This window comes from Hyperoodon ampullatus (genome assembly GCF_949752795.1).
Source record: "Hyperoodon ampullatus genome assembly, chromosome: 2".
Taxonomy (NCBI): Eukaryota; Metazoa; Chordata; class Mammalia; order Artiodactyla; family Ziphiidae; genus Hyperoodon; species Hyperoodon ampullatus.
This window is the reverse complement of record NC_136915.1, coordinates 54,314,166-54,340,590: the sequence shown is the minus strand read 5'-3', so window position 1 is coordinate 54,340,590 and position 26,425 is coordinate 54,314,166. Positions and strand designations below refer to the sequence as shown.

The 26,425-nt window shown below is 35.2% G+C and overlaps 1 protein-coding gene across 9 annotated transcripts in view; it reads left to right on the top strand.

The window, feature by feature from the left end:
* Nucleotides 1–26,425, top strand: part of DOCK7 (dedicator of cytokinesis 7) — a gene marked incomplete at its 5' end in the record, with an annotated part of 199,434 nt that overhangs the window by 160,459 nt on the left and 12,550 nt on the right. For 6 of the 9 annotated variants that reach the window (XM_079728574.1, XM_079728571.1, XM_079728573.1 and 3 more), the window contains 10 exons: nt 2,014–2,110; nt 2,451–2,585; nt 3,834–3,986; nt 9,582–9,740; nt 10,397–10,497; nt 11,590–11,782; nt 13,164–13,307; nt 15,642–15,773; nt 17,324–17,338; nt 25,253–25,378. In XM_079728574.1, the coding sequence (XP_079584700.1) occupies nt 2,014–2,110; nt 2,451–2,585; nt 3,834–3,986; nt 9,582–9,740; nt 10,397–10,497; nt 11,590–11,782; nt 13,164–13,307; nt 15,642–15,773; nt 17,324–17,338; nt 25,253–25,378 (1,255 nt within the window). Of the gene's footprint in view, nt 1–2,013; nt 2,111–2,450; nt 2,586–3,833; nt 3,987–9,581; nt 9,741–10,396; nt 10,498–11,589; nt 11,783–13,163; nt 13,308–15,641; nt 15,774–17,323; nt 17,339–25,243; nt 25,379–26,425 lie in introns of all 9 variants that reach the window. The other 3 variants (XM_079728572.1, XM_079728569.1, XM_079728566.1) reach the window with 1 other exon arrangement.

Here is a 26,425-nt window from a genome sequence, read left to right as displayed (position 1 = left end):
GCCCAGGTAACCACAGGTAAAGTTGCTCGGCTTGACACTTGGCATTACAGGTGTCATGGGGCTAACATTTTTTCCTGATAGTTTGTAATTACAAGTTAGCTCTCAAGTAATTTGATTGGCCCCCACAGCTTTGAGCATATGGTGACCAACTCATTTGGGTTTGCCTAGTACTCCTCATTTTAGTAGTGAATGTCCCACGTCCCAGGGAACCTCCCAGTCCTGTCCTAAAGTGAACCTGGATGGTTGGCCACCCTGAGAACCATCTTCAGCCCAAGCTTTAGAGGATTCTCACAGTTGAACTTCAAGAAATATTAGCTCTCAGACAGTAAAATCATGAAACACAGGAAACAAGTCCCTGTGAGAGCCAGCAGAGAGAGCAGTAGCAGGGTCAGTACCATATAGATGAGTTTGGCATTGTCAGAAACAGCCTTAGTCTCTACAGGCTGCTATGACAAAATACCACATGCTGTGTCACTTTTAAACAACAGAAATTTATTCCTCACAGTTCTGGAGGCTGGGAAGTTCGAGATCATGGCACCAGCAGATTTGGTGTCTGGTGAAGGCCCCCTTCTGGGTTACAGACTTCTTGCTGTGTCCCCTTATGGTTTAAGGGCAAGCAAACTCCCTGGGGCATCTTTTATAGAAGCACTAATCCCATTCTCGAGGGCTGTGCCCTGATTATCCAATCACCTTCCAAAAACTGCACCTCCTAACACCATTACCTTGGGCATTAGGTTTTCAATGTATGAATTTGTTAGGGAATGCAGATACTGAATATAACTGTGTTAAAAATTCTTAAAGTTTGAGTTTCTGCATTTCTGTCCTCTCTGTCCATGTTCGTTTCTTTTATTATTTTTCCAAGTGTTGTGTTTTTTAGAAATCAAAAAGCACCAAGATACTATGCTATTAGTATGTTGCTTTATTTCTGCGTTTGTATAATGTGTTCTCTTTGCTTACCTTACTACGTTTTAAGGGAGCCCTTTTTTTTTTGGTGTTTTCCTGATTCTTTTTGTTTAACCATCTTGTTTTGTCATGTTTCTTCACAAAATCTTGCTGGAATTTTAAATTTGAATATTATGTATTTTGTTGTCCAATTTAATTCTAACTATACTGTATTTTCTCCTTTAATTTATAAAATGTAAATTCATGAACTGTTCTCTTTAGTGACAGTAATAAAGATTCAGACTTTAACATCTAAGAACGTTGAAAAGTTAGCATTTAATATATCCTTTTATTTTTGCTTTGATTTATGGGTTTTTTGTCTACTTGGATGTAATATATAGATTCTGTATATGTATTGCAACTAAAACAAATGTCATCTTTACTCATAAATCATATATAGTTATTAAGTTTTTTATTTTCATTAAATAATACTTTTGTAAATATTAGTATTCAAGTAAACCACTTCATTACATCAAGTTGTTTTATTTCTAATGAGTGATTCCATCCAGAGTCTCACTGAAGAGTTAAATCATTTTCTGTATTAAAATTTTTGTATCAAAAATTTAGGGAAATTAGACAAAACTTTATTTTTAAAAAGATCTTTTATCTTAAATAAATATGTTGAAAATCCTTGAAATAGTAATATGAATACTAAACATTTTGAATATTGCTTTACATGAAAGCAGCCCTAAATACAAGCCCACATAGCACCACCTAGTGTCTACATACCATTCAGAATAAAAGTTTTTTCCTGTGTTTGCTGCATCTCTGAAAACTAAATATTTATGCCTTTAGTGGCACTGTAGCACTGTAATGGGGTGAGAAAGTCTGTACTGGCATGGTTGAAAAAATGTAGGTTAAAACAAAACATTTTAAAATATGCAAAATACTGTCTTTTTCCTTATTCTCTTGTAACTTTGCATTCAGGCAAATATTGAAAAATGGTTCCCCTGAAAAAGCAAAAGGGTTCCAAGGTTTTTTATTTCTGTGCATCTTTAAGTCTTTTTTGAATTGCAGATCTATTGGCTTTTCTAAAAGATAAATATAATTTCTTATAATATTTTGTATTAGGTCAAGAGCAGAGATTGAACATGAAGCACTGATTGATGGAAATCTGGCTACTGAAGCAAATCTAATCATTTTGGATACATTAGAGATTGTTGTCCAGGTAAGAACACAAGTTAGAGGAATTTAAAGTAGTATAGATTTGATAAGTTAGGGTTGGGGGGGAAAAGTATTTATTGAACCATATAGTTACATTTAAATATCAGTAGATCCTAGAAGTTATGACCTTGCTTCTCTTCTTTTCTCATTTAAAACCTATTCATTCTCCTCCACCTCTTTTTTTTTTATCCAAATCCATCTCAGCTTCTTTTCCTTGAGGTCTTCCTAGATCCTACATTATCTTTTTCCTATTAAAATTTTTATTTGTTACTTATACATATTCTCTCTCTCTAACCAGATTGCAGTTAACATCTCTATTTTATTTATCTATTTTAAAATTGCAGACAGTTTCTGTAACAGAATCCAAAGAGAGCATCCTTGGTGGGGTGCTGAAAGTGCTACTACATAGCATGGCCTGTAATCAAAGTGCAGTTTATCTACAACATTGTTTTGCTACCCAGAGAGCCCTGGTTTCAAAGGTGGGTTATTTTTGAACCTGCTGTTTTGTCAGACTTTGCTTTCTTTATTAACATTGTCTAAGATCATTTGACACATACATTGATCATATTTTAAATATACTTATAGTTAAAATTTTAGTAATAACCTAAGACTCATGACTCTTCTTTGCCTTTTCTCTACTGCTTACCTTTTGGAATTTCTAAGAGTAGTTCTGATGTGGAAAAGGGCCTGAAATTACTAGCTTATTTTATTTTATTTATTTTTTTAAATAAATTTATTTTATTTATTTATTTTTGGCTGCATTGGGTCTTCGTTGTTGCATGCGGGCTTTCTCTAGTTATGGCAGGGGGGGCTACTCTTCATTGCGGTGCGTGGGCTTCTCATTGCGGTGGCTTCCTTTGTTGCGGAGCACGGGCTCTAGGCGCGTGGGCTTCAGTAGTTGTGGCGCACAGCCTCAGTAGTTGTGGCACGCGGACTCAGTAGTTGTGGCACATGGGCTTAGTTGCTCCGCAGTATGTGGGATCTTCCTGGACCAGGGCTCGAACCTGTATCCCCTGCATTGGCAGGCGGATTCTCAACCACTGCACCACCAGAGAAGCCCAATAGTTTATTTTAAATACGGGGCTTTTTGTGTTTTCTCTTCATTTTATTTTGGCTGTCCCTTATTGACTTGATTTATCAAGAATTCAATGTATAAGTTGTTCAGTCTGTTGAAATTAGCTTATCCTATGGTAAATGGAAAGGAAGGTGCTTTTGCTGTTTGTTCAACTACTTCAAATATTTATTTCCTATGTTTGTTTTCCTCTGGAAATGTGTATTCTTAATACTTGAAGGTAGCTATTTCATCTTAGTCATCTTATAAGATGGAATGCAGAGCTGTTGATGAAACTGAGCCAGTGAAAATAACTTATATACTATTTTGTGATAATAAAAACATTTCACAGAATTATTATGTGTTAGTTACTATAGTAGTAAGTGTTTTATGCACATTATCTAATCTAAGGTAGTCATACAATCCCACATAGATAACATTATTAGGCCCATTTTAAGGATGAGAAAACATGTCCAAGGCCGTATTACTAGTGTAATCCATACTCGAACCCAGTCTGTCTGGCTCTGTGGGCCATGTTATTAACCATTAGTAAATATTGTCCCTTAACATTCTTTTAATTCCTGGGCTACACCAACAAATCTCCACATCAGGCTATATTGACATATCTCTGGGACTTTTACTGCATAAATTCAGTGTTGGTGTTGTTTCTTTACAGTTTCCTGAACTCTTGTTTGAAGAGGAGACAGAGCAGTGTGCTGATTTATGCCTCCGGCTTCTCCGGCACTGTAGCAGTAGCATCGGTACAATACGGTCACATGCTAGTGCCTCCCTTTACCTACTTATGAGACAGAACTTTGAGATTGGGAATGTAAGTGTTTCATCTCAGGATTGTATCTTTGATTCATTAGGAAATATAACTTCTGTAGATAACTATTAAATGGGTTCGGGGGGAGCATGGAATTTTTTTGGTATGTTTTGAGTCTAATATTTGTCTTTCTATTTCTCATTCTGTGGGCATCTTATAAAAGTCCAAATCTTCAGTTTTACTTCCTATACTAAAAACAATGTGTAGTAGTACAGATTTAGAATATAAATGTTGAGCTATTGTAAATTTTAATTATTATCATTAAGTGAAATGAAAGTCATAAGGAAAATTAAAAGTTAAATATCTTGGCTTGATATTTTATGATTATATGCCAGTCTTTGAAGAATTCCATGTTTTCATTTATGTTTTTTTATTTGATAATAGATTTGTGTTGTATTTTTCCTAACTTTATGAGTCAAATATTTAGTTCATTTATTCTTAATCATGTAAGTATTTAAGGTCTAGAATATTCCATTGTGCACTGTTTTTGGTATCTCATGGTTCTGATATGTAGTATTCTCAGTATTCTTGGTTTGTAGATATTTGTAATTTCAGTTTATATTTTCTTTTTAACCCAAAGTTTTAAAGTTTTGATGATAATTTTTAGTTGTTTCTTTTTTTCTGGCCGTGCTGCAGCTTGCAGGATCTTAGTTCCCCAACGAGGGATTGAACCCGGGCCCTCAGCAGTGAAAGTGTGGAGTCATAACCACTGGACCACCAGGGAATTCCTGATAATTTTTAGTTTTATTGCAAAATGATCATACAATTAATATACTGTGTCTCCTTTTTGGTAGTATGGATGTGTGTGTTTGTGTGTCCAATCATGTAATTTTTTTATGAATGTTATGCAAGCATTTAAAAAGAAGGGGTACTCTTTATTTTCAGAGTATTGAGTTAAACAGATATACCTTTTAATTACATTATTCTGTTTTTCTTTATTTTTGGTCCATTTGGTGCACTGAAGGTGATGATTTAAAGCCTATACACTGTCTCTTTCTCCTTTAGGTCTTATTTGGTAAATTGATATTCATAACTATTTGGTATATTTATAACTACTATTCATAGTTATTATATCTTACTATGAATTATTCCCTTTAAAATTGAAAAAGACCCTGAATTGGTTTCATTTAAAATTTTTATATTTTTGGCCTGAATTCTGTCTTGTATGGTATTAAGATACCTCTGCTTTCTTTCTAATTTGAACGTGTCTTCGGTTACCTTTGCCTATTCTTTTGTTTTCACTTTTTTGAATCACTTTATTTTAAACATGCCTCTCATATACAACATAGAGTTGGGTTTTGCCTTGTAATCCAGTCTCTAAGTTGAATTAAACCTTTTCATACTTGTTATTCTGTCAGATACATCCTAGAGTTGTGTTGTATTATTTTGTTACGCTTCCCCACCTCTCTCCTTAAAAAAATTTGTTGGTTGTTTTCATCTTGCACTTATGGTCTGTTCACCTTATTTTTTTGGTGTAGTCTTTATTACATTTAAGAAACTTTGTATTGTTCTAGTGATTACCTTTATAATTATATAATACCTTCAGCCCTCTATTTCTTTAATCATGCATTCTCAGTGGAGGCAGTATTGTCACCAAGCTAGTGAATATTGGTTCTTGGGGGGTGAAAGAAAATCTTAGCTATCACAGTGGCTTTCCTTGAGTTCTTTTATTTCTGCCATTTTTTTTCCTTTCTAAAGTGAATGGCTTCATAAATTTTTTATAATTTAAGGTAAAATATTTTATTAGAATTTTCATCTGTTTCATGACCATATTTTCCTATTAAGTGTTTCTTACCTGGTGTTCCACTGATCTTCTTTACCTTTTTGTTACTCTACATAGAATGAGATAGTTTATATTGGCCCAGGTATTTATAGGACATTCCTTCAGGAATGTGTCTGTCATGGGATTTTGCTGTTGTATACTCATCTTACCTAACTTCCTAAAGTTTCTGGTCAATCTGTTTCTAACCAGTCCCTCCAGATTTTTAGGTCATTTTGTTTCCAAGACAGATAGTATTTAATCACTTCAAAGTGAGTTTCTTACTTAAAAGAAGTATTTTTCCCATTATTTCTTAAATCTGCACCCTAGGATTCCTCACTTTTTACTATCCCCTCCTTGCCTTCCATTGAAACTGCTTCCTATTTAGCTTGTCTTGGCAACCCTTATGCATTTTTCTAATATATCGATTATGTATCAGTCTCCTCATTTTGCTGAAATACAGTTTATGGATTTTTTTCTGTTCATCTTTTATTTTTATTTTTATTTTTTTTTGCGGTACGCAGGCCTCTCACTGTTGTGGCCTCTCCCGTTGCGGAGCACAGGCTCAGCGGCCATGGCTCACGGGCCTAGCTGCTCCGCGGCATGCGGGATCTTCCCGGACCGGGGCACGAACCCATGTCCCCTGCATCAGCAGGCGGACTCTCAACCACTGCGCCACCAGGGAAGCCCCATCTTTTATTTTTATATGAAATCCAGGAGAAGTAGGAACTTGCTGTCTAACACTATCCTATTTTTACTGGAAGCCAAGTCCTCTTTCCTAATTCAGAACAGAAGAATCTAGTTACTTTATGGATCTTGTTTAGTTTTTGAAATAAAGTCCCTAAAATTTGACTACACTTGGAGTTTTCTTGATTCAGTCTTCTGTTATTTTAGGAAAGCTTTATGTAATAGGATGAAAATAGGTGATTTATCATCTTAGTGTGAGGTAGTGCCTCTAAAAAGGAATAGGTAGTTTTTTAACTGGCAGTGATTTTATATAGTTTATAGAATCAAGAAATACTAGTAGAACTAAGTATTAAGTTGTGTTCTAGGTACTGTGGTAGGCATTGGGCAAACATAGATAAAAGGACAGTCCTTATTTTCAAATAGCTTAACATCTACTAGGGTAGGAGATGAACAGCTGATGTTCAGCTAATAATTGTAATAGTAAGTACTTACTTCACATGGTTTTGTGAGGATTATATAAATTAAGTAAAACACTTATGTCAGTAACTGGCTCTGAGCAAATGCTCAATAAGTGTTTGCTATTAATATACTGAGAGGTAAGCACAGGGGACTGTGTAAGCACAGAGAAAAAGAGCTTATGCTCTCAAAAAAAAATGACGTTGGAAAAAAAAAGAAGAGCTTATGCTCTCAAAGATGGGTTTTCAGAAAGAGGAGATGCTTGAACTAAGGATGAAGAATTGCCCAATCAGATGGGTAAGTAGGTGGGTAGAACTTTGTAGGTAAAGAAAATGGCACATAGATAATTAGAAAGGCATTGAGATGAGAGTAGAAAACAGGCAGAGAAGGAAACTTTTTTAGCACTTCTTTTTTTTTTTTTTTTTTGCTGTACGCGGGCCTCTCAATGTTGTGGCCTCTCCCGTTGCGGAGCACAGGCTCCGGACGCGCAGGCTCAGCAGCCATGGCTCACGGGCCCAGCTGCTCCGCGGCATGTGGGATCTTCCCGGACCAGGGCACGAACTCGTGTCCCCTGCATCGGCAGGCGGACTCTCAACCACTGCGCCACCAGGGAAGCCCTAGCACTTCTTAATTTTTATGGCTCAAAGGGAGAATAATAAGAGATAAAATTGTAATTGACATGTCTGTACTAAGCTGTCATAGGGCAGACACTGTTTCTCACTATACTCTCAGTTCCCACCATATAGTTTGACATATTTACTTGGTCAGATATTCGAATTTTATCCTCAAAGCTGTGAACAGCCATTGGAGTATTTTAAGAAGAAGACTGACATGTTCAGATTTACATTTTACAAAAATTTCCCTGATGCTACTTATAGCATCAGGGAGAGAGAAAAAGGGGTGAGAAAAAGGCCGAAAGATTGATTAAGAAGTTATTACAGTAATGGTAAGGGCATAAACTAAAGAAATGGCATTGGGAATGGAGAAAGAACAGATTGGAACAGATTAGAGGATAGTGTGGATTGGATTTATGGTATGAATAATGAGAGGGGAGAATGACAATGGAATGACTCCTAGATTTTTGGCCTGAGTGACTGATTACAAGAATAGTAGCACCATTTATTTAATCAATAGGAAAAGAAGGTGTTTTTTGTTTGTTTGTTTCTTTGTTTTTTTTGGCTGTACTGGGTCTTCGTTGATGCACACAGGCTTTCTCTAGTTGCGGCGAGCGGGGGCTACTCTTCATTGCAATGCATGGGCTTCTCACTGCAGTGGCTTCTCTTGTTGCGGAGCATGGGCTCTAGGCGCACAGGCTACAGTAGTTGCAGCACGTGGTCTCAGCAGTTGCGGCACATGGGCTCAGTAGTTGTGGCGCACAGGCTTAGTTGCTCCGCGGCATGTGAGATCTTCCCGGATCAGGGATCGAACCCGTGTCCCCTGCATTGGCAGGTGGATTCTTAACCACTGCACCAGCAGGGAAGTTCCAAGAAGGTATTTTAGAAGTGTTAAAACTGAGGTACCCATGCGACATTCATAAGGAACCATCTAGTAAAATATAACAGCTTGGAGCTCAAGAGAGAAATATGAACTGAAGACATAGACATGTATCTGTACTGGTCCAAGGCAGAGAAATGGATGAGGCTGTTTAGAGTATGACAAGTGAAAAGGTTTCTTGACAGAATCTTTGGGAACAGTGATATTTAAGAAGGGCAACTGAGGAATAAAGGAGACAGAAAAAGAGTGGATAAAGAATAGAAAAATCAGGATAAAGTGGTACCAGTGAAGATAAGGCAGGCAATTTTCAAGGCAAAAGTAATCAATACATTTAAATATACAGAGATGTCAAGTAGAATATTGACAAAAAAGTATCTTGGATTTGGCGATTACTAGGTTGTCACTGATAACCTCTTAAGAGTGGTTTCACAATGGGGAATGGTGCAACGGAAATGAATTTTCGCTAGAAAAGGAAGAATGTAAGCTCTTATAGGCATCACTCCAAAGATTCTACCTTTTAAGTTTCTTTATACAGGATGTGAGTTATTTTTTCATAGCAGTGGACCTAATGAAAGGGGCTAGAATGCAAAGACCGCATCTAACACTTAAGAATTTTGTGATGCTGGTCAAGTTCTTTAACCCATCTGTAAAAATGGTATTATTATTAATAACATATACCTCATAATAGATCAATGTAAAGTCTAGGCACAACTTCTTTTTTTTTTTTTTTTTTTTTTTGTGGTACGCGGGCCTCTCACTGCTGCGGCCTCTCCCGTTGCGGAGCACAGGCTCCGGATGCACAGGCTCAGCAGCCATGGCTCACGGGCCCAGCCGCTCCGCGGCATATGGGATCCTCCCAGACCGGGGCACGAACCCGTATCCCCTGCATCGGCAGGCGGACTCTCAACCACTGCGCCACCAGGGAGGCCCTAGGCACAACTTCTAATTCGAGTCTAACACACATTTTAATTTTTTACCCCATTTTGTAGGCTATTATTACAGCAAGATTCTAAGCTTTATGTCCTTTTAAAAATAAGATTTCAATATAAACATTTCATTACTTTTTCAAAAATATTTTGCATAGAATGGTATTTTTTTTTTTACTAACCTTTTCCTTTTAGGAAGTAAAAAAAAAAAAAAAATACTTTTTCACTTTAAGCTTTCCTGTATTAAATGTTTACCTGGCAATTTCTCTGTTACAGAACTTTGCCAGGGTTAAAATGCAGGTAACCATGTCACTGTCTTCCTTGGTGGGCACATCTCAGAATTTTAATGAAGAATTCTTAAGACGTTCTCTAAAGACTATACTGACATATGCTGAAGAAGACTTGGAATTGAGGGAGACAACATTTCCTGATCAGGTCAGAAATGCTACTTTTTAGAGCATTAATTGAAAAAGGAATTGTAAATAGGCATTTTCCAAATTGTTAGATCAAACTTTGGTTTTAACTGGAGGAACCTGTATTTTTCTTTCATCCATGTGTGTCATAGATAGGGCTGAATCTCTTTGTGTTAATAAACCACCCTCCCTTCTCAGCATGGTTAATATCTTTGGTGTTTAATTCTGTGAATTTGTACCAAAATAATATTAGACTTAGGCAGTATGGACAAACAAAAAGCTTTATGATGAAACTATTCCCGCTGATTAATGTAATTTGCCTCAAAAACTAAAGTTTCTACAAACTACCTTTTGGGAAAATCTGAAACATAGGAGAAAATTTCCTTTTGTGTTCTTTTCCTGTATTCCCTATATCCCTGTATGTATTTTATTTCTACTTACAGTTCTACTTGTTTCTGGGTGAGAGAACTGAAAAAACAGTCTGCTGAGCAATTTGTATAAAGTTTACTACCCTTCACGCATCTTACCCCAGCATACCCAGACTCTTTAGAACTATATCAAAATCATATTATTTGTTTTGAAATCTTTAGATGCTTATCTGAAATATCTTCCAAATTAATTTAATGATTATGAATGAATAACAGTTGAAGGATGTTTTCATACAATTCTCTGCTACAGGTCCAAGATTTGGTTTTCAATCTCCATATGATCCTTTCTGATACTGTTAAAATGAAGGAACACCAGGAGGATCCTGAAATGTTGATTGATCTAATGTACAGGTAACATTTGTTTGATTCACTTATACCTTGTATAATGGGGCTTAAATTAGTCCAATACACAGAAAACATGAGATTAAAAAAATACAAAAATTGGGCTTCCCTGGTGGCGCAGTGGTTGAGAGTCTGCCTGCCGATGCAGGGAACACGGGTTCGTGCCCCGGTCCGGGAAGATCCCACATGCCGCGGAGAGGCTGGGCCCGTGAGCCATGGCCGTTGAGCCTGCGCGTCCGGAGCCTGTGCTCCGCAACGGGAGAGGCCACAACAGTGAGAGGCCCGCGTACCGCAAAAAAAAAAAAAAAAATTATTTGTCATTTTCTAATGGTAATTGAAAAGTCAAAATGTGCTTTATCAGATCCCCTGTGTCACTTCTTCTTTTAAGAACTATGAATAATTGTTCGGTATATTTATTGATTATCAAAAACAAGAGGATTATTTAAAATAATGACACATTTAACACCTTGGCATCCTGGGCCCTAGATTTCCTAGGAAGGCCCAAGATCCATATTTTAAATGTAAACATCAGTTCTTTAGGAAGAAAATACAGTGTATTAACATTTTACTACAGTATTAATTTTGCTGATTTTAAATATGGTTTTGCCTATAGGATAATATTTATAGGGTATTTTGAGAATTTTGTAATTCCTGTTGCATCTTAAAAGATGTAAGTAAAACTTGACTTTTTCTTTGCCATATGACCTTCTCTTTTTACAGTTTTGGAGTTCCTTAAAGGCACAAAGATGATACAGTGAAACAATCTTTTATAAATTTTTTTCCTTGAATACAAAACTTGTTTATATTCCCATAATAAACATGTAAATTCCCAGTTTTTCCCTTACTGATTGTTTCCTTAGTGTCCAGATTTTCATATAAAATGTTCTTTTTTTAGCCCCCCACTGCAAAAAACTGATATTACCATTCCATTGGCCCACAGTTATTTCTCTAAGCATACTCAAAGACATTTTCATACTACCCAAAAACTTGTCTTAATAGGTTGTGTTCAATAACAGAAACCTAAACACTGAACAAGCAATTTGAACTCCCTTCCAGCTTGGGAAGCAAATGCTAATTGAGAAGAATTTCTGTTCTAACTAGAATTGCCAAGGGGTACCAGACCTCTCCAGACCTGCGGCTGACCTGGTTGCAGAACATGGCTGGCAAACACTCGGAACGCAGCAATCATGCTGAAGCTGCCCAGTGCCTCGTTCACTCAGCAGCACTTGTTGCTGAATATCTGAGCATGCTGGAGGACCGGAAATATCTTCCTGTGGGATGTGTAACATTTCAGGTAGGAATCTGCCAGGTTTACATTAAATCAAGGTATGTCCTTTTTTGGATTTAACTTTTCTCACTGGTGTTTAGATTCATTCAGCTTGTAAGGAAAGCATAAAGACTGAAGGTGATACTTCAGTAGATGAATTAACATTTCACTATCACTTTCATTAATACATTTTTAAAGTATATTTCTCGTTAATTCTCTTCCACATTTTCTTACCTCTGCATTATCAGTGCTGTGTATATTTATTCTCTTTGCCTATACTGCTGTGGACTTTGTAGCATCTATGAAATACATTCAAAATATTGAGAATCAGAATTCAGTGGAAACTCTTAATTGGCTTTTAATTAAAATACCAGGTAAACCAACATTCTCCATTCCCTGTATAAATATGCTAATATATGACTCAGAGATGATAGTTTATGCTCTAGTACGGTTACATCCCCCTTACTCACTAGTTGAATTCTTTACTTACCAAGAGTTAGTTATGCTTTGCTTTTCTTAAAACCTGTTAAGGCCAGGTTTGGGAAGTTACAAAATTTAATTAAATATTATGTTCTCTGATAAATCTAAATGCAAAAAGAAAGTGAGTTATTGTTTCTCGGAAAACCAAGTTGAATGTTTTGCAAAGAGATCAGACAAATAAAGAAAGAATGGGGGAAAAGCTCCAAGAAGTCTAGGATAATTTGATAATCTTTTAAGTTCAAGTTTTTACTCTAAAGAAACCAAAACTGGAAATCTTAAATAAGGGTTGCATTGTGGGTATTTAGTCAAGAGAGATTACATGGAACTCTGATCTCGAGACCCATACACAAAGAAAAGGCCTTAGATCTACTTCAGGAAATTGACAAGTGAGTGTATATCTACTGTGAATATTTAGGTTCAAATCAAATATTTAAGGTATGTAGGTATCATTTCTTTTTTAGAAATTATGGCTGATCCCAATCTCATTGGGTAAGAGGGCTTTTAATATACCTGAGTTTTCTCATTAACTTGATGTATGTTAGGCAAGCCAAGGTACCATTTTTGTACCTTATTTTCCCTGAAAGAGTTTTAGCAAGATCAATTAAATTAAAAGTAAAGATTGTTTAAGTCTCTGTAGGTGTTCTTTGTGATATTATGATTTTCCTTAGCCCATGATTTTTCTTAATTTTCTTTCTTGCAACTTTTTATTAATGGAAAAGTTATCTAGCAGTGGTGTTACACTTTATTGTCATCTTCACAGTACAAAAAGTTTTTGGAGATTTGTCTTTTATCTTTGCATTGACTACCCTTTTTTTAAAAAAACTTAAGCTGATAGCTATATTTCATCGTCAATTACTTCTTCATATACATCTTTCATGTTAAGAAATTAATTCCATTTCACAAGCCTTAAACATTTTTTTCCTCCTAGAATATTTCATCTAATGTTTTAGAAGAATCTGCAGTCTCAGATGATGTGGTATCTCCAGATGAAGAAGGTATCTGCTCTGGAAAGTACTTTACTGAGTCAGGACTTGTGGGATTACTGGAACAAGCAGCTGCTTCTTTCTCTATGGTAGATGACTCTTATTCATTTCTTCCCACAATTACATACTTCTTAATTATTAGTGACATGTATATTTATGCTTTCTGCCTACGACCCTGCTTTTCCTTTATGATAGTTTTCTCTAAGTACCTTAAGAACCATGTAGTAACATTTTCTTTCTAGATTCATCATTGCTTATTCCTTTTTATTTTAATAGTCTGTCGCTTCCTCCAGTGTTTTTCATCTGCTTGTTTGTGAACCAACACTTAGTCTATAAGAGATTTGTTTTTTTTTTTTGCTTTACAAAACTTTACCACCAAACATTTTCTAAAACTTTAAAATTAAAAAAAAAAAACCCAGCAAAACAGAAAGCCTGTGGTACTCAGGAAAATTATGGCCACTCATCCCATTGGTTGCATAGTGAGTTCTATTAGGTAGATATTGAAGTGTTATCAGGAGCTTTATGAACTGCATCCTAGATCCCTTGTCTGATCTACCCTACCATGCTATAACTCTAATCCTTGTCCCTCCCCATCTGTATATGAAGAATTAAAGCAGTCATGTGGATCTGAGATGGGATGTTTGTTGGAGAAGGAAAAAACAGCCAGCCAAATCCCTGCTTACTTTCTTGAACCATGGTGATATGGTCACTTACTTTCTATGAGTTTTCTGCTGAGTGTTTAGTATCCCAGCACCAAGGTTTGGGAGACAGTGAGGTTCATGTTAAGGTAAAAGGGAAGCTTGATGTAATATATAGTGTTTCCCACCTTCCCCATTGTACTATTATTAGGAATTGTTTATTGCTTCTCCTGGCCTTAACCCTCCCCAGAAATATATTGGTTATGGGTATAGATTTAGAAGGCATACAGTCAGAATTCAGATCCTGGCTCTGCTGCCTTAGTAGTTAAATCACTTCAGGCACAAGTTACTCAACCTACCAGTGCCTCACTTTTCTTAACCATTAAATGCATCTAATAATAGTACCTACTTCAAGGAATGTTATCAGGGTTAAATGAGTTAACCTATGTAAAGTGCTTATCACAGTGCCTGGCTCCAAGTAAGTTTTAATGTGTTTGCTATTATCATCCTCTCATCATTACTGGCACTTAGAAGCAATTCATTTAATAATGATTCTGAGATTCAAAGAACGTTAGGCATTGGTCCACTTTAAAATTTCTTGTTTTTGAAGACCTTGATTGTCCCAATTCCTACCCCGGATCTCTGTTCCTTGAGTTTCAGTTTAAGTGATCTGAACTAGCAGGGAAAAAAAGTTTTTTGGTATTAATGGAATATTTTAATAAATATACATTCTCTGTGTATATGTGTTTAATTTTAATAATTCACAGCAGTGAATTTAGATTGGGGTACAGTGGCCTATATTACAGAAGCCTATATTTTGCAAGAGCATATAATTGTGAATTTCATTCTTTTTCAATTAATCTATTTAATATTAAGTAAAACAATTACTGGGCATTTTAGTTACACTAAATGTACTTTACTATTACAGCTATATGTTGCTTAAATATACTCCTGTGAACTGACTAGAAAATATGAGAACCATATGTTTTCCTTGGGAAAATAATATTTGCTGATGTATGAGGCAGTGGGAACTCAGTGGCTCTTGGAAAATATCTCTCCTTTCCTTCACTACAGCCATCAATCCATTACTAAAGGCAAGAGAGTGGGTAGCAGTGTAAACACATTTTGTCCCTTACTCTGATTATAACCAGAGCAACCCTTGGCCACCTACTGACCAACTATCCCCTATTTGAATAAAATCTGGTGGTTCAGAACCTTCTTATGGTTTGTTAAAAATCAGTGATTTTTTCATAGGAGAGTTCCAATAAGATTTCCTGTGCCAATTTAATATTTTGGAAAAGTTAATAATTTCAGTGTCCTAGGAGGCCACAGGTTATCTGATATTTGTGTATCTGTGACCAATGTAATAATTGGGTTTCTTTTATTCCTCTGCTCAGAATTAGTTTCTGCAAAAGTTTATGTGCGTATATGAGGACACACACATACACACATTTATTTTAGTTAAGTAATTACTGGGTAGATAAAAGCAAAATGTCCAATTCAAATTATATAGAAATATAAATATGCATATATTATGTGTGTGTATTTTAAATGCACAGACACAAACACACATGCATACATATCCATTCATCTATCTAGAAGAGATAATATTACATTGTGCAAAATTATTTTTTTAGGCCTTAATCAAATTAAAAATTAGTAGTGTTTGTTTTATGTCCTGTTGGAAAACAGTAGTATTGTCTTAGTAGAAATATTGTGAGTTCATAAATTGTAATTCACTTTCTTATTGATGTAAAAGAAAGCAATATCTTATTATTCTTATAGGCTGGCATGTATGAAGCAGTTAACGAGGTTTACAAAGTACTTATTCCTATTCATGAAGCTAATCGGGATGCAAAGAAACTGTCCACGATTCATGGTAAACTTCAAGAAGCATTCAGCAAAATTGTTCATCAGGTAATGATTGTACTTTCTAGCGTCAGTATAAATGGAGAAAACTGTCTACAAGCATTAGTGTTGCTTTGTACTAATGTCAAACTAGATCTCATGAAATGACCATTCTAATGAGGTTACAAACGAACAGTGTCAAAATGATGGTTCATGGCCAAAAGCAAGACTCATTAACAAAACTGAATTTACCTAAAGTAGATTATGATCATCATAATCTTTCCACGTAGCTTCTCTTTTTTTCCTTCACTTTTTTTGAATTATTACTAGTTGCTAAATTTTTTTAAATTGTGAGTTATTTTCTGTTTCACAGTGTGGGTTATAGTTATGAATCTGATTTTTAAGTTGATTTCTATTCATTTGCTGCCAAAAAAGTTTTTATGTTTAACTTTTTATTAAATGATGTGAAAGTTTAATAAAGTCCTAACATTTTTAATGATTTCAACTGAACTTTTAACTATTTTCCCCATATATTTTTATTCAATCATCCTTTGACATATTTCTAATATGAAAATAATGTTTAGTAAAAATAATGAATAAATGGTTGTCATGTTTATTCAGTTATAATAGTATGACTTCAGTACTTGTTTATAGTTCATAGAATCCACATATTATCACTAAAATTAAAATAAACTTGGTTTAGAAATGAGGTAGACTACCAGCAGTTGATTTCCCTGAAGCTGAGTCACTGGCTCCATTGAAATACTCTGAAGTATCCTGTCAAGGCTCCTCTTTCTCCACTTTTCTCTTCCCTTCCCTGTGCTACCCATGCTGTTGTCTGCTACTGCCATCATCGAAGAAGGAAGTGGAGTACTGGTTTTCCACTTTTTCGTTCGGTATTAGTCCTACTTTATTGTCTATCAACTTGACCTCCTCTTTCTTGCCATGGACTAAGCTGTTCTGGATGAATTGATATAATCTGAAAATTTTTAACTCTTAAATGGGGCCACTATACTGTTAAGCCAGAATTTTATTATCATTACTAAAATGTTGAAGTTGCAAAAGATCATTAGGATTCTTGATCACAACAGTTGGGTCTTTTTATAATCAGTTGTACATATACTGTTAAGGAAATCTCATCCCAGCTTCCAGAGCTATAAATTGCAAATTACACATCAGGTCCGGAACATCTAGAGCTAGTAGCTTCCAAGAAACTTTCATCCATTTGTATCAAAGACATTTGAGTGAAATTTCAATGTCTATTCCAATTTACCTGCGGTACTTCAGTGAAGTGCAGCTCACATTAGTTAGTGATCTAATTTAGACACAAATGAAACAAGTAGTTGGCTTTCTTTCCCCCAAATTTGTACTTTTCACTTATTAAAGTTTTAAAAGGTGAAATTTTAGCTTCTAGGTTTTGAACAAGGAATTTATAATATTATCACAGGTCTTAAGTGAAGGAATATGGTGTTAAAAGTACCCTGGTGTTTTCTATACGAAGAAGAATTTATGGTATATGGTGCCTTACACTACTGAACTTCCTTTGGCTTTTTTTTTGTTCTTTTTAAACAGTTTTTTTTTTTTATGACTTTGCCCTTTTTTTACTTTTTATTATACAGAGTACTGGCTGGGAGGTAGGTAATGTTTTAGTTAGTTAAAGACACTAATAGATTGATTTGATCAGATTTCTTATGCCAATGCTTTGCCCACATGTGCTAGCTGTGGGCATTCTGTTGCTGTCTGCTGTCAACTGAATTCATTAACCAAAGAAATTTTGTTAAAATACTGTAAGTTATGTTAAGAAATTTATTATTAAGAGGTTGTAGGCAGTGCATGGAAATCCATATGTTACACTAATGAGATTCTTTGGTAAATGAGCCACTTTGTCATCACTTAGTTTGTTTTTATCCTTTGAAGCATTTTCTTTCATCAACATTTACACACAAATTTCTTTTTTTAACCATATTGTTTCACCTCATTTTACAGAGGTCGATTTATATGTTATTGCTCAGAGGTGTAAATAAAAAATATTTCATCTGATCTAAGATGCCATCAATTGTAAGACATCCCATTATTTTCCATGCCTTTAAGAAACAAAGAAAAAAAAATACCCTGTGTATTAAACTACAACATTCTATCAGTCAAAAGATGAATGCCAACTACAGAGATACTAAAATATGGGCCAGAAATGTGCATCTTAGAATAGATGAAAGAATGTGTTAATTTGATCTTGAGTCACTTAACCTTGAGTATAAGCACTACTGAGGAAAGAAATTCACTTTTGTCATTTGAATTTTGTTGGAGGGAGGGATAAAGAGATTGAGACAACTGGAAATTTAATTTGACCTCATATTCTGACAATGTTTGATAATTAGTGTTCGATGAAGACTATGTGTGCTTCCTTTTATGGAGTCGTTAGGCTCATGAAGTTATATGTAAGTTAAATCTTACCTGAAAAGTGCCAGGAAGAATTGATTGCCTTTGTTTTAAATCCTTCTGTAAAGGAAAGAATTCTATAAAATTTAAAATTCTACAAAATAATTTATTTTGATGAGGTATAAAGCAAGGTATTAATAAACCAGGTTTATTTAAAGCTAAGTATATTTGTAAAGTTTTCTGCTTTGCCTCTCACTTTGTAGTCAGGTTTATGTTGATTAAACAGCTTAGGCTTTCTCTGTTTGGTTTTGCATTTCAATCCTTGTTTTGAGATCCAACTAGAAACCTTCAGAATAAGTGTTACTATTGCATTCTCTTCCATTTCTGAATTAGTTGCCACCTTTCATTTTTCTTCAGATGAAGCCAGTACAGTTACATCTACCTTAGTTCTCCAGATTAAATGTGTGTGACCTTATTAATACCTAGTATAGTACCTCTCATTTCTGTGGCTCAATTAAGACTTATATAAAGAGACTTTACATGGTTATCTATGAGTGATAAAGTTCCTTATGGATTTCCCAACATGAAATGGAAGTAGGTGAAAAGTAGATAAAAGAAGATACATTGAAACCTCTGAGCAGTTTATTACTAGTCTGCTTGATGCTAAATCGACCCCTGAAAGGTATAATTTTCACTGGTTATGATATTAATATTCTGTCATCATGTTTATTGCATGGTAAAAGTCGCACAGACTTTATTTTCTTGTTTATATTCTTGTCACTACCTTTCACTGGACCCTTAGCTTTGTAGCTTCTAAAATTGTTGCACGTTTGTTTTTTGCTTTTCCCTTGTAAAACTTAAATGGATGCTTGCATTTTAAAAATATGTTTGCTACCATTTGCTGCTTATTTGTTTTGAAATTTCCCTAATTAAAATGCTTCTGTTTTCTCTTCTCTCTTGCCCCTGGTTGCTGACCCTACTCCCTACTTTTACTATTGTCTATTGTGGTAAGTTCCTATCTTGTGAATATTTTTCTTTTTGACTCTGGGAAAACTTCAGTAATTTCATTTTTTCTAAAAGCTATGTTTCCTAGCTAATTTCCTAGTATTCTCAAAGAACTCTCACTGGATTGAGATCCAATAAGGATAACTGATACACTGTAGAAAGGCTCTTTGAATTGATACTCCCTCCCTGACTTAGAGGAACGCTATCTGGGCTTATATATTAGCATTGTATTTCATTTTTTACTGTGCTTCTTGATTTGGTACAAATTATTTGAGTTGGCAAAGCTTTTTAGGACTGTGTGTGGGGGTTTGTGTGTGTGTGTGTGTAAAAGATAACTCTAAAACTTGATATTTAGCAATTTGGTAAAGTATTTACCATTCAAAATAACAAATCATGAACCCTTCTTAAATAATGGTGATCTGCCAATTCCAGTATCTTAATGACTGTTTAGTATTTACCTTTATTTTCTCTTTTCTCAAGCCCATTTATTTTTCTTAAAATAATAGGAAATAAAGTGTGTTTAATAATTTCTCTCTTATGATTGCATTTTAAAATTATTTTTAGAAAAAAGAGAAATATTGAATTTCTATATGGAAACTTACAGCCATTTCATATTTTGTGTCTATATATTTTATTTTAAAAGATACATTTATCCATTTATCGAATAGTGAACAATTTGTATTCAGAAGTAGATTAATGCAAGTTTATATTTTTTAGAACAGTCATTCCCCAACCATTGATAACATAGTCACATAATACTGTCTCCATTTTTTTTCCTTAAAAGATTACAACATATTTCACCATCCTAGGGGAAATATCACCACCCTAGTAGGCGTATATTATAGTCTCCAGGAAGACTTGAGAAGGTGGGCTTAGCTTTTTTAAGCTGAATTCTCTCTACTAAGTCACTAAAGAAAAGTGGGGTACCCTAATTTATGAGATTGAAGCATGCAAAATAACTGTATCATAACTCTTGTTGTATTGGATGGACATGAGTATGTCCATATTCATGTCCATCCAATATTTTGGTTTTTATATGCTGAGAAATACTAGCTGTAGTTCTGGTGCAGTGGCTTCTGTTGAATTTTTATAAGCTTTAATCCACGCTAAAGCTGCGTGAGATAACTTAACTCATCCAAGCCAGTAAAAGAGCAGAATGAGAAACAGCAAATTTTAATAGGTGATTGGGGAGTGGGGGGCTGAAAGAAGGGCATGAAAATAATTCCAAGAGCATAGTCAAAACAAGCACTTTTACAACAAGTAGTTGAGTGGAAAAATGTGACACTCTAAAGAAGAAACTAGACCAGTGTAGGTATAAAACATCCATGACTGTTTACCTCAGGAAAGGTGAAGATGTGAAGTTAGATATGAAGAAAGTTAAGGAAATTAGGGAAAGTGAGAAGAACTTCTCTGTGAGGAGGTACTTTCTGATAGTTGGTGACTCCCTAATAATTGGTATAGACCCATGACTGAGCACCTGATAATGCTGTACCACTGGTCAGGTTTGCCCTTTATGTTACTTTTGATGAGAAAAAGATACAGACAGCAAACATTTACTTTGTAGATGATACTGGACATGATTTGTTTTTTTCTGGACTGGAACATATAATGGTTAAAATTGAACTTCTGATAAGAAATGCAGTAGGATATATCAGAAGAATATATCTGGTAGGTAAACCACCAACCTAATTTTCATACTGAAGTTTACAGGAAGGAGATGCAAACATGCAGTAACAATTACAGTAGAGGACAGTGTTGTAATATAGAGGAAGACAAAATATAGGGAGGGAGATACCCAGTAATTCTCAAACAGTTACTCAAGGAAATCCTCAAAAGTTCTCAAGGAAAGCATCAGAGAAGCGAAAGATGGCTCAGAGATCATACTTATGTTCTAGTGTTTGTATACCAGTATATAGAATATGGGGATTAAATAGCTTAATTAAGAGCTTGGACTCGGGTGTCAGATATATTGGGATTTAACTCTCAGCTCTGCCGCTGACTGGCAGTGTGACCTAGGGCAAGTTACTTTTCCTCATCTATAAAAAGAGGGTAAAAAAAATGGTATCTCGTAGTCGTGCTAAGAATTGACAGAACTCATGTAAAGTGGGTAACCAGTGTCTAGCACATAGTAAGTACTTTAAAAATGTTGGAGATTATTTTTTTAATTGTTGTTGTTATATCATCATCATCATTATTATCATTACTGTTACTTGAAATCTTAACACAATTTAGCTGTGAAATCTAAGAGGTGTTATGTTCCCAGGTCGAGATCTGTGATTAAATAAACTGATAAAAGTATATGTTCTTTAAGAGGAATAAATCTAATAGAAGAGAAGGAGATTACCACTGTGTGAAATACTGGTATGCCTATCTGGCAGTCACTTAACTTGAAGGAGGTGTTACCAAGTCCAAGCTCACTCTGCTTGCCACACAACAAGCCAGTAAATCGGGAGACGAGGTGTTGAGGCAAGGAATAGCGACTTTATTTGGAAAGCCGGCAGACCGAGAAGATGGTGGACCTGTGTCCCCAAAAACCATCTTATCAGGGTCTGGATGCCAGTTTCTTTTATAGAACAGAGAGGGGGAGGAGGTGATGAAGTAAAGTTAAAAGGCCATTAGTTTTGCAAAATATCTCCTGGCTTGGCCAGCATCAGGGAGGGCATGTGTTAATTTCTTTTCTGCAGCCATTCACAGGTGGGCAGGGTCAGATTGTCTCCCTGTGAACTGAACAGAGGCACTTCAGTTTAACATTCATGCAGAGGGTCAGGGTTCCTTGAGGCAGGCCATTATGTATGATTATAATAACAAGAGCAACAAAAAGCAAAGGTTAAAGTAAAAGATCCAACATGGAGTCAGAAGCATAATGGAGAGCTATGGGTGAAGATGAAAGAAGTTTTAGAAGTGATGTCATTGTGGAAATATACAACTAGCCCAACTGAATGTTTCCTGCTAAATAAAGATAAAACTAGAAAAGACTTAAGATAATTGTCATAAGCAATTTCACCCACTAGAGACATGGATAGATGAGTAGATGGATTTCCTTGTCTGGGACATAGTTTCATCAAATACAAGATGGTGGACCCAGTAAGTAGAACTGCTAAGGAAGAATAAATTGGAGTGTGGGAATGATGGGAAGTTCAGAAAGAATTCATGACATTAAAGGAAGGTAATGCTAGAAGAATATAGGCTAGATTGTAGGAAAGTATACTTTTTTTTAATTCAAAGGAAAAATGAGTATCATCCCGTGGTCCAAAACTCTGAAGAGAAAATAAGATGAAGTGATGTTTTTCTTGAAGGTACAGCTATATGATTAGTCTTTCATGAACATGATAGAGTCAATGGTTTTACACTAGAGAACTCTTTGTAAGTTGAAAATAAATTTAATCACTGTTCCCTCCCCCACGCCACTACACACACATTCATTTTCAATTCCAGTAACTCCTATCTGATCTTATCTCCGCTGATCTTCTCCCTCTTGCACACTCTGCTTCAGCCACTCTGGCCACCTTCCTATTCTTCAAACACATGAGGTAGGCACCTGTCCTAGGACCTTTGCACTGGCTCTTTCCTCTGCCTGGAATGCACTTGCCCCAGAAGATCCACATGATTAACTCTCACACCTCCTTCACATCTTTGCTCAGATGTCACCTTTTTGTGACACCTGCCCTGACCACTCTGTTTTGTTCACTGATTTATCACCAATGTCTAGAACAGTTTGCTGACACATAGTAGGCATTCAATAAATATGTGAATAGATGAATGGTTTCCCTCACATACATTCTGTTTAATGACTTCTTATCTTTTTTTCCTTTCCTTCCCTCCCATATCCACTTAGCCATTCTTTTAACTTGTAGAATCCTGCCTGTGTGTCACCTCTTTTGTGACCTGGCTCTAACAAGATTTATCTTTCCTTTCTCAATACACTTTTTATTATAGCATATAACCCTTTGTATTGTAATTATTTGAATACATTTTTTACTCTCTTGGGGAGGTAAGTCTTATTTATTTTTATTTTCCTATTCCTGAGGATGAACAGTGGCTAACACATTATAAGCACTCAATAATTTTTTTTCTTGAACTGACTGTCAGTATGAGAAAGTAAATAAGAGTTTAAAATGGCTGCTCAGTAACTAGTTCAGTTTTAAGCTGCATTAATAAAATTTAAGTCGACATCCAGGGAGGCAGTGAGCCCACTGATCTCTACACTGATCAGATCACATCAACAATATTGTGTTTATTTCTGGGATACCACACTTTAAAAGGTGGCATTGAAAAACTAATAAAATGAAAACAGCATAGTAATTCCTATCATATGAAGATGATTGAGAACTGGAAAGTTTAAGGGAAACGAGTTCTGACAGCAGTCTTCAAATATTTAAAAGATCATAATATTGAAGATTTAGAATAGGGTTTTAAATTGGGACACTCTGAGGGGAATACAGCCAGAATAACAAATTTTAATATTTGTGGTTTTAAAAAATAAATAAATATGTACATTTATGGCATTTTTGGAAAAAAACAATCACAAATTGTTAATTTTCTCAAATGCCTTTTTTATTTTCCAGGTAGTGGGGTCTTCATTTCTTGATTATATCAGAATTTGCTATTATTATATTGTTCCATTGGCTTATTGATGGTTTTAATCAAAATTTTGATTGAATACATTTCAGTCAAATTCAGTGAATACATTGAATCTCTAGAGAGATTTCATTTGCTATAGAAATCAGTTAATTTTTATGTTAAATTTTGAAGCGACTGAAAAAAAATTTTTTTATTAGCAACCTCAAGTTTCTTTAGCTCAAAGACATTTTTCTTTAAAACTGTATTTCTTCTGGACAAAAATGTGGCGATATGGGGGCTTCTCTGGTGGCGCAGTGGTTGAGAGTCCGCCTGCCAATGCAGGGGAAACGGGTTCGTGCCCCGGTCCGGGAAGATCCCACATGCCTCGGAGCGGCTGGGCCTGTGAGCCATGGCCGCTGAGCCTGCGCGTCCAGAGCCTGTGCTCCGCAGCAGGAGAGGCCCGCGTACCGCAAAAAAAAAAGGGGGGGGATATTTTTAGTCACTGTATTTTTTTAATTATTATTATAAGGCTGGAAAATTGAGGATCAGAATTTCCCATTTTGCTTTATTATCTGTTTCATTTGTAACTTATTTTACGTACCCTTTTGCCTTTGCAGTAAGAAGTCAGTATAGGAAAAATAAGTACCAAACTTACTAGGCTTAAAGAGAATTCAGAGGTATATAAACACTCATGTATGGCTGTGTATATGGGCGCTACCCCAAAATCCTTCTGAAACATCTTTGTATCTAAATTGTAAGAATTGCATAGAAAGCTTCCAAGTATTTTATCTTTATTGAGGGAATCTGTTTTCAAATGTGCTGTGTAAGAGTTCAGGTGACCTTAGTGTACATTGTACTTGGGATGAATGTGTGGTTAATGTATGCAGTGGGTGGTTTGGGGACTTTAGAAAACCAACTCTTCTCAAATTTTTTTTTCTTTTTATCTTTCATTTATACATTTTTTTCTTTCTATTCCATTTTTAATTACTCTTCCACATATCAATATTTTTATCAGCAGAGGGATACTAATTGTAAATATTTTGCTTCAGTGCTTCTGGATGGTCTTGACATTTACTGACCGTCTGCTCTGTGCCAGGTGCTATACTTGGCTCCTAACTTTTACGATCTCATTTAATATATGTAAAGAGATAATATAAAGGCTAATGGTAACTAAAAACATTAGTGTTGTTTTTAAATTTAACTTTAGTATGCTCTAATTTCAGGATAATTAGAACAGTTTGTTTGATACCAAGCAACTTTTCTTGCAATAAGGAAAATGAGTTAATTTATCTCAATTGTATGACATTAAAAAAAAAAAAAACATAGACCTATGTGAGGACATCACTTGGTACAGTCCCTGAAAAACATATGCCATATATGATTCGGTAAAAGCCCTAATTGCACAATGTTATTTATTAGAAATAATGAAAAAAAGAAAGATTACTTTGTTTTTACTTTCATTTGAAAAATAATAAAATACTGTAGTTTTGAATTAAAACTTCTGCAATGTTTTGAGAATTTTATACCATAGCAATCTAAACAAAATGTGTAAAACAAAAAGACTTTGTATTAAAGTTTCTTTATTTTCCTACACCTAGGATGGTAAGCGGATGTTTGGCACCTATTTTCGTGTTGGTTTTTATGGAACCAAGTTCGGGGATTTGGATGAACAGGAATTTGTTTACAAGGAGCCTGCAATAACCAAACTTGCAGAGATATCTCACAGATTGGAGGTGAATGCTGTGGTGGTTCACAAAATGTCATCTTTAATTTGTATTTTCTGTGGTGAATAGACTTTCAGATCCAGATCTAATCATTTAATAAGCCAGATCCTGCCAAATAAACTACTCCTTTAGAGTATAAGGATTTTTGATAGGTACAGTATAGTCTTTTGAATTTTTCAAATCTTTTATGGCAACAGTAAAATAATATTATTAACTTGATTTTTTTTGAGGGTGTATTTTCACACATATTTTAGAAATCCTATATCTTTCAGAATTACTGTGATTTGTGGAGAAATGTATAGTATTATCCACATTTTGAAAAAGGTATAAGGTATTAATAAGCATGGAACTAGAATTAGAACCCCAAGGTATTTCTGACCCAAGTGCATTATCTTTTTGGCATAACTGATTCCCAGTGAGATAATCTTTAGAACTTAAAAGCTTGAAATTATACTTTAAAAACACTGCTTAGAATCCCTTAACCTTTATGCAGCTACTTAATTTTCACAATAAATAATTAATTTTAATGTTTATGAAACTAACCAATCTTTTCTGCTATAGTTATCCTTTCCAACTTTTCTCTATTCTTGGTTCTCCAAGTGTGGTCCATGGACAGAATCTTTATTGACACCACCTGGGAGATTGTTTGAAATGCAGAATCTCAGACCTTACCCCAGACCATCTGAATCAAAATCTGCATTTTAACAAGATCCCCCGATTATTTATATAGACATAGGAGTTTGAGAAGTAGTGCTCTAGGCTAGTTTTTATTCTCAGCTGATGTTAATTTCTCAATGTTGTATTCTTATTGGTGATTTCACAGGGCTCAACTTCCATAAATTTGTTTAAGCTGGACTTTTTGTTTTTCAAGAGCCTATTAAGTAAGCCTTGGGAAATACTGAGACAGTATTTCCCAAACTTAATAAGTCATAAAAATTATCTTAGGGGGAGGAGTGGCTGTTCTCCTTTGAGGATTGAGATTTAATTTTTCCTTTTGAATAGCTCCATCCTTTGGCCATGCTGCTACTCAGTGTCATATGGAAAAGTCAGTATGTT